Source organism: Vulpes vulpes, chromosome 5, assembly GCF_048418805.1.
Source record: "Vulpes vulpes isolate BD-2025 chromosome 5, VulVul3, whole genome shotgun sequence".
Lineage (NCBI taxonomy): Eukaryota > Metazoa > Chordata > Mammalia > Carnivora > Canidae > Vulpes > Vulpes vulpes.
In genome coordinates this window covers 18,496,078-18,512,106 of record NC_132784.1, presented here as the reverse complement: position 1 = coordinate 18,512,106, position 16,029 = coordinate 18,496,078, and the positions used below count along the sequence as shown (strand labels likewise).

Sequence of the window (16,029 nt, the reverse complement as noted above, 5' to 3'; positions counted from 1 at the left end):
TCATGAACTCCTTACTGCACCTATCTCCCTACCAGTATCTATACTCTGCTTTTCCTTTATTTACCATATGTGAACCCTCTGCATTCTTACCTAAGGCTACTTCCATTTGAATGTTGGCTCAGTCTCCCCTTCCTCCTATAGCAGCAAATTTTTCTGTCTTTCCCTTCAACAAAGAAACACTTCTTTTTCCTATTTAGAAAAGGATATTCTCTCCTGACCTTTCCCTTCCCATATACTATAGCAATTCAATGTTCCCTTTAAAAAAAAAAAAAGATTTTATTTATTTATTCATGAGAGAGAGAGAGAGAGAGAGAGAGAGAGAGAGGCAGAGACACAGGCAGAGGGAGAAGCAGGCTCCATGCAGGGAGCCCGATGTGGGACTCAATCCTGGGCCAAAGGCAGGCGCTAAACTGCTGAGCCACCCAGGGATTCCCTCAATGTTTCCTTTTATGAAAACAATTCTCCTCAAAAGTTGTTTCTATTTCTTCTCCTCTTGTTCACTTGGTGTTTTAATTTCCTAAAGTCTTTCCCCATAGTTAAGTGCCTCTTCAAGGGCTTTTATTACTTCTTTGGGGGTTTGAAATATATACACAACAAGAGCGGCCAGAAATATGTTATATAGTTCAAAGAATTATAAAATGAACTGCCATTCAAATAAAGAAATAAAAATATCACTAATATCTTAGAAGTCCCCAAACTTCCCCCCATGTACCTCTAGCTGTTATATGGCTGTTCTCTGAATGCATATACCATAAGACATCTATCAATTCTATCTGCGTTTTTGCTACAAACATTCATGTACAGGTCTCTCTCTGGTACAGTCTGTTAAAGGTTTTAAGCCAGAGGCTGGAAAATTTTTTTGTAAAGGACCAGCTAGTATACATACTTAGGCTCTGTGGGATATATGTATGGTCTCTACTGGTGATTCTTCTTTGATCTTTAAAATTATCCTTTAAAAATTTAAAAACCATTCTTACCTTGTGCATCATATTTGATCTGTGGGACACTGATGACTTTTATTTTCAGGTATACACCTAGTAGTAAAACTACTATACCACAGGGTAGGTGTGCACATCTTCAACATCACAAGATGTTTAATTTCTCTCAATGCCTATTTTCTGCATAAAGACTTTATATCTATTTTGTTGGAGTTACTTTCAGGCAACTACTTTTTAAAAAGCCTTTAAAATCTAAATTAAAAAAATCACTTACTCATTTTCAGGGCACCTGGGTGGCTCAGTTGGTGAAGTATCTGCCCTTGGCTTAGGTTATGATCTCAGGGTCCTGGTCCTACCTACCCCCTACTATGCTCTCTAATAAATAAATATCTTCAAAAAGATTCTTTAATAGGTTTCAAAATCAATTATTGTGAGTCTACTTTTATGCCACTGTTAAATGCTCTGTGGTATTTATTTTTCCTTAAAAATATTTATTTATTTATTTATGAATACTTGATTTTAAAGATTTGTTAGTTTTGCATCTTTTCTCTTCATTTTATTTTTATATTTTCTGTTAAAGATTTATTTATTTGAAAGAGAGAAAGAGAAAAAAATGGGGGTGGGGAGGGGCAAAGGGAGAGAAAGAATTTCCAGCAGACAATCTGCTGAGTGCAGAGCCCATGTGGTGCTTGATCTCATAACCCCGAGATTATGACCTGAGCTGAAATCAAGAGCTGGACACTCCACTGAGTGTTGGTTTTATTTACTTTATTTTATTTTATTTATTTTATTTTTTTGAGTGTTGGTTTTATTTTATTTTATTTTTTTTGAGTGTTGGTTTTAAATAAAACTAGTCTTTGCTCAAACTTTTAGAAAAGGAGATCAAGATAAATTTTTTTTTTATAAGGTAACATTTCTTTTTTCTTTTTTCTTAATTTTTTATTTATTTATGATAGTCACACACAGAGAGAGAGAGAGAGAGGCAGAGATATAGGCAGAGGGAGAAGCAGGCTCCATGCACCGGGAGCCCGACGTGGGATTCGATCCGGGGTCTCCAGGATCACGCCCTGGGCCAAAGGCAGGTGCTAAACCGCTGCGCCACCCAGGGATCCCAAGATAAATTTTTCTTTTTACAGCTTTATGGAGGTATAACTGGTAGAAAATTCACTGCACACAATGTGTATTATCTGATGAGTTCTGACATACGTATATACCGTGAAACCATCATTAGCTCCCAAAATTGGCTTATTTCCCATTGTAGTATCTCCTTCCTTTCTCCCCCAACTCCCCCTTACCATACCCTGACCAAATACTGATCTGCTTTCTGTCACCAGAGAGATTAGGCTGCATTTTCTAGAGTTTTCTATAAAAGGAATCATATGGTATATACCTTTGCCTAATTTTTCTTCACTCAGGATAATTACGAGATTCATCTATTTTGTTGTATCTATCAATAGTTCATTCTTTTTAGTAAGTAATATGCCATTAATGAATATAACGCAAATTGTTTATCCATTCAGTTGTTGCTGGATATTTGGGTTGGTTCCAGTTTTTGTTTCCCTTGGTTAAATACCTAGAAGTGGAATAGTTGGGTCACATCGCAGGTGCAAGCTTTGTAAACAAATTGTTTCCCAAGGTGTGTTTTCATTTTAACTGAGGTTTGAGAATTCTTGATACATTCTCTACAGGTCATTTCTAAGATATTTGATTTTTGAGCCAGTATACTACTTGAATTTTAATTTTTATTCTTTGGTACAGGGCCAATTTCCACCAGATATAGTCTTCTTTCTGTTTGAAAGACTTCCTGTCATATTCTTGCAGTGCAGGTCAGCTGGTGATTAATTCTGTTTTTGTACATTTGAAATAGTCTTTGTTTCTGAACATTATGTTTACTGGTACAAAATTCTAGATTTTTTTCTTTCACTACTTCAAATAAAGATGTCGTGGCACTGTCTTCCAGCTTGTTTCTAGCAAGAAGCATGCTGCCATTCTTACCTTTGTTCTTCTATATGTACTATCTTTCTTCCTTCCTCTGGCTACTTTTATGATTTTCTCTTTATTACTTTTCTAGAAGTTTTTTTCTTCATGCTTCTTTTGCTTGGAGATTGTTGAATTTTTGAAACTGTGGGTTTATTATTTTCATCAAATTAAAAAAATTTTATCCATTATTTACTCAAAAAATTTTTTTTGTTCTCTCCTTTTCTTTTTTGAGGATGCCAATTACACATATATTAGGTCCTCTGAAGCAGACTGATGCGCTCTTCATTTTTAACTCTGTCTTTTTTTCTCTCTGAATTTTATATTGACATTGTTTCATAATCAGTTTCAATTAACTGATTTTTCTCCTTTTTTCTCCTTTTGCCTTAGTTCCCTATTTCTTTCCATATATGGTAACTTTTGATTGAATGACAGGCACTGTAAATTTAACCTTGTTGACTGCTGGATATTCTTTTATTTTTTAGCAATATTTTTGAGCTTTGTCTTGGGTCACAGTTATCTAGAAACAACTAATCCTTTTGAGTCCTTCTTTTCTTTAGACATGACCAGAGCAGCCTTTAATCTAGGGCTAATGTTCCCCTACTACTGAGATAATGTCCTTTCAGGTCCTCTGCTTGATGCTTCATATATTATGAGGTTTTGACAGTCTGGCTGCTAGGAATATAAACTATTCTAGTCCTTTGTGAGTTCCAAGGATTGTCCAGCCTTTGCTGGCCTTGTATGGTTTTAGCACATACAAGCACCAGGAAGAAATCAACCAGACTCACTCAAAATGGTCCCTCTGTAATCTCCACAGCTTCTTCTTGGTAGCCTCTTCTCTTCAGCACTCTGTCCTGTAAATTCCAGCCACCTTGGCTTCCTTGCAATCCTAACCTTATCTCCTTAATTTAGAGGGAGGCTCTGCTTGGGGCCCTCTCCCTGAATGGTGGCTTGGAAACTTTCTCTAGGCAGCAAACTGGGGCATTGATGAGAATCATTTTATTTTCTTCTCTCAGGGTTTACTGTCCTTCACTGTCTTAAGAAAGCTTGTTTCATAAATTTTTCTGGTTTATAAGTTAAGGTAGGAGAATAAATCCAGTCCCTAATACCCAATCTTGGCTAGAAATGGAAGACAAAGAGGATGCAGGTTTTTAAGATCCTTTTATCAACTTGCCTCATATTGTTCCCAATACCAATAAGTAAAATACAAAGTCAGCACACTCCAAAGCCACAGGAATTATTCACAAAATAAAGTACATGGGATATGCCATAGGGGCGCTTTTAAGACAAACCTCTTTTGTCTCCTAAACACTTAGCATATCTCAGGGGATGCATGTTATCTAGGTTACCTATGGCCTGGAGAAATACCAAATAAATGGAAAGCCACTCAAAATCTTGGGCTATGCAGAATGTCACTGTGGATATTTAGAAAAAAATTTGGAAAAGCTTAAAATGTACACAGTGAAAAAAGTAGTGAAAATCTAACGATTCAAAAAGTAGGCAGGGAAAATTAAGAGATTTACTTTCCCCCTAATGTCTAAACAATATACCTTTTAATCTGAATTTTTCCTTTATATGTTCTTTCCTTTCTATCTTTCAAAAAAGTAGTATCTATTTTTGAATAAATACTCTGGACCCTTTATACACAAGACTTTATGAACTGTCTAAACTTATTATTTCCTTCTCAGAGTTTTCTCATCTACTACATACGGTCTGGAAGGTTGCAAATGATCTCTTCTTGTTATATCCATTGTCTTTGCCCTTTTAATGGCTTTCATGCTCCCCAGCAACACCTGACTGTTAATCTTTGAAATCTCCTTGTATGTTGGCTTCTCTTTCCTTCTTTTCCTCTGTGATAAGCCTTCATTTCAGACCATTTCCTGCTGGTCTTTTTTGCAATGAATCATCTAATACAGGTACTAGAAAAGTATGGCCACCAGGCCAGTTATGACCTAATGTCTGCTTCTGAATAGCCCACAAGCCAAGAATGTTTTTTTTTCCCCCAAAGAATGTTTTTTATTGATAAACATTTGCAATCAATTTGATGATAAAGAACACATACTTAAGCCCCAATGAGATGAAATGTTATCTCCCTATCTAAAGTAATTCTATTCTTCTCTGTTTATTAGGACTGTATTAAAAAAAAAACTGTGCTCTCTTATTGAATTTTGTCAAAAAAGTTCCTTTGGAAATTTATTTATTTATTTTTTAAAAAAAATTTTTTTTAAAAATTTATTTATGATAGGCACACAGTGAGAGAGAGAGAGGCAGAGACACAGGCAGAGGGAGAAGCAGGCTCCATGCCCCGGGAGCCCGACGTGGGATTCGATCCCGGGTCTCCAGGATCGCGCCCTGGGCCAAAGGCAGGCGCCAAACCGCTACGCCACCCAGGGATCCCTGGAAATTTATTTATTTATTTAAAAGATTTACTTATTTATTTGAAGGGGTTGTGTGTGCATGATAGCATGTGAACACACAAGCAGGGGAAGGGGAGACAAGCAGACTCCCTGCTAAGTGGGGAGCCTGATGTGGGGCTTGATCCTAGGACCTTGAAATCATGACCAGAGCTGAAATCAAGAGTCGAATGCTCAAGCTACTGAGCCACCCAGGTACTGCTGGAAATTTATTTTCTCTTTTATTACATAAACACCTAAAACAGTACCCACAATTTTGTATTTCTGTGTTTAAAACCTAAGGTATTTTCTTTCTGGCCTGTTACAGAAAAGTCTGTTTGCCCTAGATATAGTAGGTATTTTTAAGTAAATGATATCCAAATAATAATTATACTCTTCTCCAATCTTGGCATTCTATTGTTGCTAGTGAAACATTTTCCATCAAGATATTTGAAATTTTTCTTTAACACTCACAATATCACCACATATTTATATCTTCTTTCAAAGGGCCTCCTAAATGTGTCCCCTTCCTATTGCCACCACCACAGGCAAGGATTCTGCTACTTGATCTTGTGGTTTCTGCTCAATTAAAATGTATCTTGATGACTGTTACTGACCTAATTAAAAAACACAAAACCAGACACTTTATCACATCACTTTCATTCTTCAGAAACCACAGTTATTTGCTATTATTAAAAGTCTAAAACACAAATTCCTTAGCCTGACCTCTTACAAGTTGGTTTCCCTCCATTATAACCTCAAAGGACAAATTCAACTACTCTGTGGAAAGACGTTCAAAACTAACACTTAATAAAAAAAGCAAGCTGTAGAATAAAACATTTATATAAATAATTCCATATATGCAAAAAAATTCACAGTTGACAACAAAAACACTCCTAATCTCTTTACCTCAAAAACAAAAACAGTGATGCTCTTTCCAAACTGCAAGTGTTTCACGTATCTACTTAAAAGCAGTAAAAGGGGATCCCTGGGTGGCCCAGTGGTTTAGCGCCTGCCTTTGGCCCAGGGCGTGATCCTGGAGTCCCGGGATCGAGTCCCATGTGAGGCTCCCTGCATGGAGCCTGTTTCTCCCTCTGCCTGTGTCTCCGCCTCTCTCTCTCTCTCTCTGTGTCCCTGATGAATAAATAAAATCTTAAAAAAAAAATAAAAGCAGTAAAAGTATTAGAAAAGTACATCCAAAGTCTAAACTGGGATTATTTTGGTGAATAGTAACTGCTTTGCACCAAGGGCCATGGGCCAGGCAGAATTTTAGAATTGTACTCCATGTATTTTTATATGGTTTAATCTTTAAACCAGAGCTGATGAATAACACAATTAAAAGTACAGAAAATACAATGTTTAAAATATTTAATTCCTAACAAAGTTTACATATTATGTGTGCACTGAGAAATGACTTGAGAAGTGCACTAAAATTTAACAGTAATTATTTCTGGGTAGTGAGACTAGAGTTGATTTGCTTTTTCATGTTCATTTATATTTTTAATTGTTACTATTTTCAGATTTTCTACAATGACAATGTATCATATGTATAATGAGAGATAGAGAAAAGACTGTTTTAAAGACAAAACATAGATTGAGGGAGAGCTACAAGTATGACCATACTTGTATTACTTATGTATAGAATAAAGGGATTTTTGCATGAAAGGTCACTGCTCATCCCACGTAATTCTTTACGTACCTATTATATGCTATTATTTTAATGTAAAATATTACTACTATCAGTCATTTTGGTGAATTCACAAAAAATGAAATAGCTATAGCATCTTCTTCCCTTCCTATTCAGTATCGTTTTTGTCAATAAAACTTAATTTACTAATGAATTTGCTGATAAATTCATGCCTACAAAAATAATAAGCTTTTATACTCAGTGAAGAGGAAATGAATATTATGGAAAGGCAATGTTTTTAGCTCCAAATGTCATTTCCTTATTACATTTTATTTCTCTAGGCTAGGTGTTAACTTCCTTATTAGTAACAACAAAAGCAAAACTTCCCTGAAAGATATGGATCAGATTGACACTTTGTTATTGACAATCATTTCAAAGGATGGCTGAGGCAAATGAAAAAATTAAAATGCAAAACCAGAAGTTTAGGAGAAATAAAATGAATGCAAGACAGATTCCAGAAGTAGGACAAAGGGGATACCGCAGGAATAGTAGGATATAGAAATGGGGAAAAACATACTGTGGGGAGGAAAAAAGGAAAAAGACTTAAAAGGTTTTCTTTTTCATCATTTCATAAAGATACTGTGAAGCATTTTTTAGCAAGTTCTGAAAGATAGAGGTTACAGTCTCTTCAAGTTTCTCTCTCTGTATGTTAGCCCTTTGAGATGACAGATCAAAAACAAAGGTATATATTTTCCTTTTGAGTTTCAAGATAAAAATGAGAAATGAAAGGTAAAACAGGAGGAAAAAACCCCCACCAAAATGAGGGTATTTTGAAGATTTATCCAACTAGCTTGCCACTTTTGAAGACACTGCAGGAATGGAATTCATTTTTTCTCCATGCCAAAGATTGAGAGAAATCTCACAATTAGTTGTAAAACTAGTTTTTCTGACCACTATATGGCTTGCTGAAAGTGACAAGACACGTAACATGTATCAGGCTATGCCAAATCCTCAGAGTATACGTAACAACACAATTTAATCTAAACAAAGAGTTGCCTCAGTGGTAACTGAAAAGCTGAGCTGAAAGTAAAAATAATAATTCAAATTCTATTTTTCTGCATAAGGAGCTTCTGCAAAAGAAAGAAAAAAAAAAAAAGAAAAAAAGAGGTTGCTAAGCAACCCAAGCTAAGGAAGACATTTCTCAAAACAAAATCTCACTTACTGTTCTTACAGAAATCTTATCTCCCTGTAATCTGGTAATGGAATGAATCTCATCACCGTCCACTTAGTAAAAACATAAAGAATGTTTGGATGGGGACCCTGTAAGACCAGAGTTTAACATACACTTTCCATCTAAAACTGGGTATAGGGATCCCTGGGTGGCGCAGCGGTTTGGCGCCTGCCTTTGGCCCAGGGCGCGATCCTGGGGACCCGGGATCGAATCCCACGTCGGGCTCCCGGTGCATGGAGCCCGCTTCTCCCTCTGCCTGTGTCTCTGCCTCTCTCTCTGTCTCTGTGTGACTATCATAAATAAAAAAATAAATAAATAAATATAAATAAAACTGGGTATACTTGTTGGTATAGGCTAATTTATACAATTTTATCTTCAAACATTGGGTCCAGGATGAAGTTTGCAAATAAACAGTGACAGACACAATACCTTTCTTGCAAATGTATAAAATATTACTGGGTTATGGCTACACACAGCTCAAGTCTATGGATAAAGATGAGAAGGGCTGGTTAAGTGTGTGAATGGGTCTTAACTCTTGTTGCCTGAAGAATCACCTAGAGGGCTTCAAAAAAATTATGCCAGTGAAATGAGAATGTGGAGAACTAGGGGTTATTACCAGTACTTTTGAAGAGCCCAATAGGTGATTCTAACATGCTGGTAAGATTAGGAATAATGATTCCTAATATGTTAATAAGGTAGGGTACTAGAAATCAGAGTTGAAGAATTTAGGCTTTCAGGTTAAATTCTATGGTTAATTTTTTCCATGTTTCATAGTCTATATGTAAAATAAAAACAAACGCACATTCTTATCCTTTTCAGAAGGACACTCTGAGGACAAGCTTCTAGAAATGTAAAATGTTTATAGACAAAAAATTTTGGAAGAAAGGTTTTTTACCTGCATTTGTAAGGTTACTGTAATAAAAACACCACTTTAGATGGAATGAACCTGAAGGTGAAGAAATGTTGACCAGGTAGGTAGGGCTCAAATGGTAATACGGTTATATACCATTTGGTTAGCAAAATGCTTAGTGTCTATACACATTTTGTTCTTTAACACTCTCAAATTATCCCTTCCTTGTATGCATTTTGTATGATTTCTATTTGTTTTCTTATGTATACATTTAACTTCCCATAAAAAATTGTAGCTCCCTAGGGTAGCCTGGGTGGTTTGGCTGGTTTGGTGTCTGCCTTCAACTCAGGTCATGATCTCAGGGTCCTGGGATTAAGCCCCATACAGGTTTCTCCACGCAGTGGCTAGTCTGCTTCTCCCTGTCCTTCTGTGATTTCTCTTGTTTTCACGCTCTCTCAAATAAATAAATAAAATCTTAAAAAAACCTGTAGCTCCATAAGGACAAGGGCTATTGTCCTATTCTTCTTCCATATCTAAATATATTTAAATATAAAATTCTCGCTTGATTGAGTCTCTGGCATTAGAGAGGAAAGCAAACTTTTTAGTGTTCTGAAAAACAAAGGCCATAGATTTGTCAAATTTTATACTCGAACATCATACTTTACTAAGATTTAGTAGGCTTTAGCAGTAGAAATGATTAAAACTCAATTAACAGTATGAACTCTACAGAATGCTACTGCAGGGGATCCCTGGGTGGCGCAGCGGTTTAGCGCCTGCCTTTGGCCCAGGGCGCGATCCTGGAGACCGGGGATCGAATCCCACATCGGGCTCCCGGTGCATGGAGTCTGCTTCTCCCTCTGCCTGTGTCTCTGCCCCTCTCTCTCTCTCTCTCTATCATAAATAAATAAAAATTAAAAAAAAAAAAAGAAAAGAATGCTACTGCATTCTGTATGACTTTATGGCACCTAACACAATACTATGTATAAAATTCAGTTGGTTCTTGTTATTTCTGACTTCTAAAAGTCATATGAACACTGAATTAGCAAATACTGAGCCATTGTCCACACAGGAAATACAGGGTTAAATTACTGAGAGCCTCGGTCACAACATCCTCATCAACTGATCAACACATAACCTTGTTTTTATGTGTGTTTCTGTTTATTTTATTTAATATAGATTTCTTACGATAATTTTATCCAGTATTTCTTTATAATGAAACATTACTTGAGAAGGTTTTAGTTTTTTCCTGATCCAGAGCACTTTGCCCATAAATCTCTTTGGTTTTTGGCCTCAGAATAATGCTGTCAATATGCTTTTTTATTGGTTGTCATCCCACAAAACCACAAATTTATCTGCCTTTCCATCTTTTCCATAGCTTAATCACACACTTTAGATGTTACTTTAGCATTTTCTGGAGCGGTCTCACCTACAGATTGAATTTCTTTTTCCTTTTTCTGGATATGCCATATTGTTGATTCCTTAACGTTGAGCTGATGGCTAACAACAATATTGTTCATGCCAGAACATACATATTTATTCCATAAGACACATCACACAGACTTCAGTACTATGCTTGGGGCCATTTTGAGCAACAAAACCACCAAATAATAGCACAAAAAAGCCAAAACTATGGCACTAAATAGACTGAAAAGAGTATTTACGATATGAAAACCAAAGTAAGGAGGAAGACTGTCTACCCGTTCAACCTCGGTGAGAATGTATTCACTGGGTGACTCAAATTTTTCATTGCCCTGTGCCTGTCCGCAAATAACTGAAAAAGCCTGCAAATATCTATTTTGGGATCACAAATAAATTATAATAGGCCAAATTTGCAAATATGAATCCACAATGATCAACTGTACATATTTCTCTTTATGTGAGTTATTCTGAAGAGATAATATAATACCTTTTTTCATTTCTCAGCTTAATGTTTTGGTAAAAATGCAGGATTCAAATTCAGTGAGGTAAGTAGAGATAATTTTTTAAAAATCTACAAAATGGAGTGTCTTTTAAGAAGTCTTGGCTTGGCATACCAGAAAAGAACAAATATGTTCTGTTCACACAGAAAACACAAATAATTCAGAAAAGAAATGAACATTTTACCATATTTAGTCTACTTGAGAATAACACCCAAAAATATTTTCTGCTTCAAGGACAGACTCAGTAGAGCCTCCAGAATCTAACTCAAAGCCTTTTTAAAAACTTAGTTCTGGTAACTTCACTGCAGATTTGAAGCACTTACGCTAATAACTGACAAAGAAAGAAAGTAAATGAAAATATCTCCAACATTCTTCAAAATTCTGTGGGGGCACAATGTAATTACCAACGCTCAGGATTATGGCTCTGAATCAGCAGTAAAAAGTTTTATTTTCAGTGTCCTCTACTCAAGAACACAGGCAAGTATAAGTTTTAGAAGAATTTTCATATACAAACTCCAACACATGGAATTTCACACACCAGTCCTTTGAGGTATTCTTATTTTATGAATGAGAAAACCAAAGTGCAGAAAGACTAAGTAACTTGCCAAAAGTCACATAGGCTTGAAGTCAGGCTTTGTTTGATTCCAAAGCTCATCTTTCTAACCATATCATGCCCCCCCATCAATTAACATCTAAAGGTACAAGATTCAGTTAACTAAAAAAGTAGCTAACTTAGATCACCTCATAACCTGGTATCAAATCAGTTAGATTCCATGATGAAGAGCCTCAAGGAATATGGCATGCATTTGTACAATCCTCAGAAAATGGCAGAAGTTACAAGCACAGTGTCATAAAATAAAACAAACAAACGAAGCTATAGGAAAAAAACTATAGCTTGTAATACTAAATTTGAAAGATTAAATCTCTCATATTTCAAACATGATATGATTTTATATTTAAAAAATGCAAGATATAGACATTTCATATTTAAATTTATTTATAATTTCCATTTTGTGTCTGTGTTGATCACTCTTAATTGTGTCTCCATACCCATTATCTATGTTAGCATATGATTAGGTGCATGGAGGAAAGTGAGGAGGGATACAAACCAGGATGGAAACATGGGTTACTCAGCATGCATATATATGGGGAATAATCTCATTCAAAGGGTGAAGGGAGAGAAAGTAGTTAGAACAAAAGAAAACTGTCTGTACGACATGATTTATGTAAAATTATGTTCATGAAGAAATAAGGAACAAACATACACAAAATGAGAATGTCTTAGACTAAATTTTACTAATCTGATGTTAAAGAAAAAAATGTAAGATAATGTCTATTTCATTAGACTCTAACACCTAATTTCAATAGATGTGTATTTTTTATGTGTATATGTTTGGTCAGGAGGTGAGAATACATATACTAGCATGTGAACACTGGTTACCTGGACAGGAGGGCAGACCGGGGCGTGATGAATAGCTTTGTTTTTACACATCTTTGTAATGATTGTTTAACTTGTGTCAACAAGTGTATTTTGTAATACAAAAAATGAAGAATTTAAAAAGCATATAGAGGTTACAGAAACAAAATAATAATATTAAAGCCAATAATTCTACATAAACGAGAATGAGTAACATGTATGTACCCATACATATGTGTAAGTTGGCCTTTACCATTAAAGAAGTGTGTTCATTCAGTATGCATTTACCAACCTTCTACTCTAGGCCCTGCTCTAGGTGCTGGAATATTCAGATAAACCTCTGCTCAGTGTGTAAACATAGTGGAATAAGTAAGATAAAATACAATTTATACAAACTAGTAAATCTAGATTTATGAAGGAATAGTCTCTATACTATTAGCCCTTGGACAGTAGTGATCTGATTAATAAATGCCATAAGTTGATCTTTAAGTTGGAAATCTGAAATATTATAACAATTTGCTTAATTATTGCCCAGAATCAGAAACAAAATTTTCTGTAAAGAATGCTGCTATATTTTGAAAAAGAACATTAGTCACCCAAAGGTATCCTCAATTAATTCCATAGGACTTGTATTCCTACCTAATAACTAGCATAAAAGGTATCAGAATACAAGTGTGACAGGATACACATCCTTGCTTTACCTGCAACCCATTCCATTTCTCACTTCAGTAATTCGTAGTTGGAAGAGATCAATGCTAGTTTGTTACACAGTAACCAACAACTATTGTCAAGTAACAGCTGGAGTATTTCAAATCTCCCTGACTCATTCAGGTCATAGCCATAACCTGTGAATAATTCCCATAACTTTTCCTTGAGATTCAAGTTGGAGGGTAATCTCACTTCCCTTTTAATTCCTGGGCTTCGAAGTTATTCCTTCAGCCAAGGGTAGCTCTTCAAATTTTTATTTTCTTGCAGAAGCAGGCCCAAGAACTAAAAGTTGGTATGGTTCTTTCCAAGGTGTAGTTATTAGCACTTACTTGACAGCTTGCTTTTATTTATTTTACATTTTTTAATATTTAAATTCAATTTGCCAACATATAACACCCAGTGGTCATATCCCATCGAGTGCCCTCCTCAGTGCCCGTCACCCAGTTATCCTAAGCTCCCACCCAACCTCCCCCTTCTGCAACCCTTTGTTTCTCAGAGTTAGGAGTCTCTCATGGTTTGTCTTGCTCTCTAATTTTTCCCACTCAGTTCCCCTCCTTTCCCTTATAATCCCTTTCACTATTTCTTATATTCCCCTTGACAGCTTTTAGATCCTGTTATCATACTTAACATTGAATGTAGGGGACAGTACAGAGCTATGGCTCTCACCTCTACACCCACTTCCAAGGTCAGCTCTCTTAGAGTCAAGGAGACAAGATCGCTTCTGCTTCAAGGTACCCATAAATATAACGAACATGGGAAAATTTAAAGTCTAAGCCATTTTATATCGGTCCTTTTAGGCTTGACCTTCTTTTAAGAAAGCCCCTCTATCCAGCATCTAAGCCTATACAAGTTAACTGATAAAAATAGGTGTCTTTTGATTTTGAATGAGTCATTGTATTAATACCAACTTCTCTTAGCTTCTGGTCTATACTGGAATGATTTCTTTGGTAATTTTCTCTCAGATAAAAAGTTCGCTTTGGTTCAAAAAGCAGATAATCCAGTCATTTTCACACCATCCATTTCATCTGCTTTAGCACAGAATTTTGCTTTTAACAGCTCTGAACCTGACCTGGTGTTACAGGCCCCAAATTTACATAAATTAGAAAAAGAGGCTCAGATTGGGAGCATCTTCCCCTTATTTAGAGATTTTAAACTTACACAACCAATGGGAAATTTAACACAGTATACATTTCTATTGTCACTGTGTAGCTGCTCCACCTCTGAAGAGTTGGGGTTCATTAGAATATAAAGTTCCAAAGTTGCCTATGATTCACAACCAACTTGCTGTTTAAAAAGCCCGGGCCTCTTTAATCAGTGACAGACACAGAGCCAGAAAGGCAAGGAAATAAGTGAGTCCTGTGTGTGTGTGTGACGACAAATAAAATGAGAACCAAGATAGAGGAAATATGTGAGTTCCTGTGTGTGTGTGCACATGTCTATTTGCTAACAAAGTGAGAGCCAAGTTTCCACTCTCCCAAGTATATTCAATGAAGCAAGTCTGTCAATCCCTTTCTCACCCCTGAATACCATCATCTGTAACCATAACCAGTGCCAACCTCTTATCAGCAATTAAAACATAGGTCCTCCTTCCTAAAAAGAGCAGTGCAGTCCCTCTGGCAACCTTACAAGGATATCATGAGAATAAATGAAAGGCTGTAATACTTTCTGAATAATGGACTGAAGTTACTCAATTCAAAGGAAGATTATTATTTGTATCACATTTGGCTTATCAGAAGAGCTTCTGCTCTTCCAAGCAAAGGTAGTTAAAGAAGCAGCTTCGTGACTTGCTATTTTACATAGTACTATCATTTGCTTCTCCTATATACCTCCTTCCTCTTACTGATAATAAACAAGCTCCCTAGAGCCTAAAAAATTTTAGCAAGAAATTTTGTTTCTGAGGTCATATACAAGAAATACATTTTCCCTCAACTCCTACAAGAATCTTAAATATTAAATGCTCCAACTCCAAGGCCTATGGCCAACTACCACCCCTTCTGCCTACCCTTAGAATGGCCTACCCTTAGGCACATGAGAGAAGATGTGACTTCTTTAGGTTACATATGAAATGTCTGACTTACACTGATTGTGTTAGAAAAACTATGAGAAAAGGAGACTCTATCCTATTTTTTCTACTCTATTTTAGATAATAATTTCAGGCCATGCCCCTTAGTCAATGTTAAAATTAGCAACATACCATAATCCTGATAAACAATGAGAAGCTATAGGATTAGGTTTCTTAGTTGTACTCACCTTAAATTATTTTGTTGGCCAGGTGGAATGACACTATAGTAAACTGGCATTCCGGTTGTTGGCATAGATCCTTGATTAGACTGATTAGGGAACATAACAGGCTGTTGATAAGTCTGATGGGCAATTCCTTGAGAACTCTGAGGCAGTGAAACCTAAAATTTGAAAGATTATTTAAAGTGAAAAAGGTTCTTCAAAACAGTGCAAATGATAATGTCTCTAACCTCTATCAACTTTTCCAGTTATCAATATTTAGGAATATGCTGAACTGCCAATAGTCATGATACGCTGGCCACAGTACTACCATTTATTTCTGTTCTTTTCAGCCAGCTACTGTTTTTTGGCTGGCATTTATCAGTTGAACAATAGGCTTGATGCATTACATCATAAAAATAAAATATGACTTACATCCTTAAGTAAAAGTTTTAAGAAAGAAACAGTTTCCAAATAAGGATGATCATCTGATGTGGAAAGAGTAATATAATATACTTTGCCTCACAGAGTGAAGTAAAACTCAGGTGGAGTGGTGAGATACACTGCACCAGAAAAGTATGAGTTCTGGAGCTTAAGATATCTAGAGGTGGTATTGGCTCTACCCTTTTGCTATCTATGTGACCTTAGGCAAATGACTAATCTAGTGGGAGACCCAACAGCTCCTTATGTGAAAAATGAGATCCTATTTCCATCTCATGGGAGGCATTATCTCCACTGTAATCTCTACT

General features: G+C 36.0%; 1 protein-coding gene across 13 annotated transcripts in view; it reads right to left on the bottom strand.

Annotated features, from left to right (window-relative positions):
* The window catches only part of R3HDM1 (R3H domain containing 1), a 130,997-nt gene that overhangs the window by 34,127 nt on the left and 80,841 nt on the right, over positions 1-16,029 (bottom strand). For all 13 annotated transcript variants that reach the window (XM_026015560.2, XM_026015561.2, XM_026015562.2 and 10 more), the window contains one exon: positions 15,311-15,462. In XM_026015560.2, the coding sequence (XP_025871345.1) occupies positions 15,311-15,462 (152 nt within the window). The remainder of the gene's footprint in view (positions 1-15,310; positions 15,463-16,029) is intronic.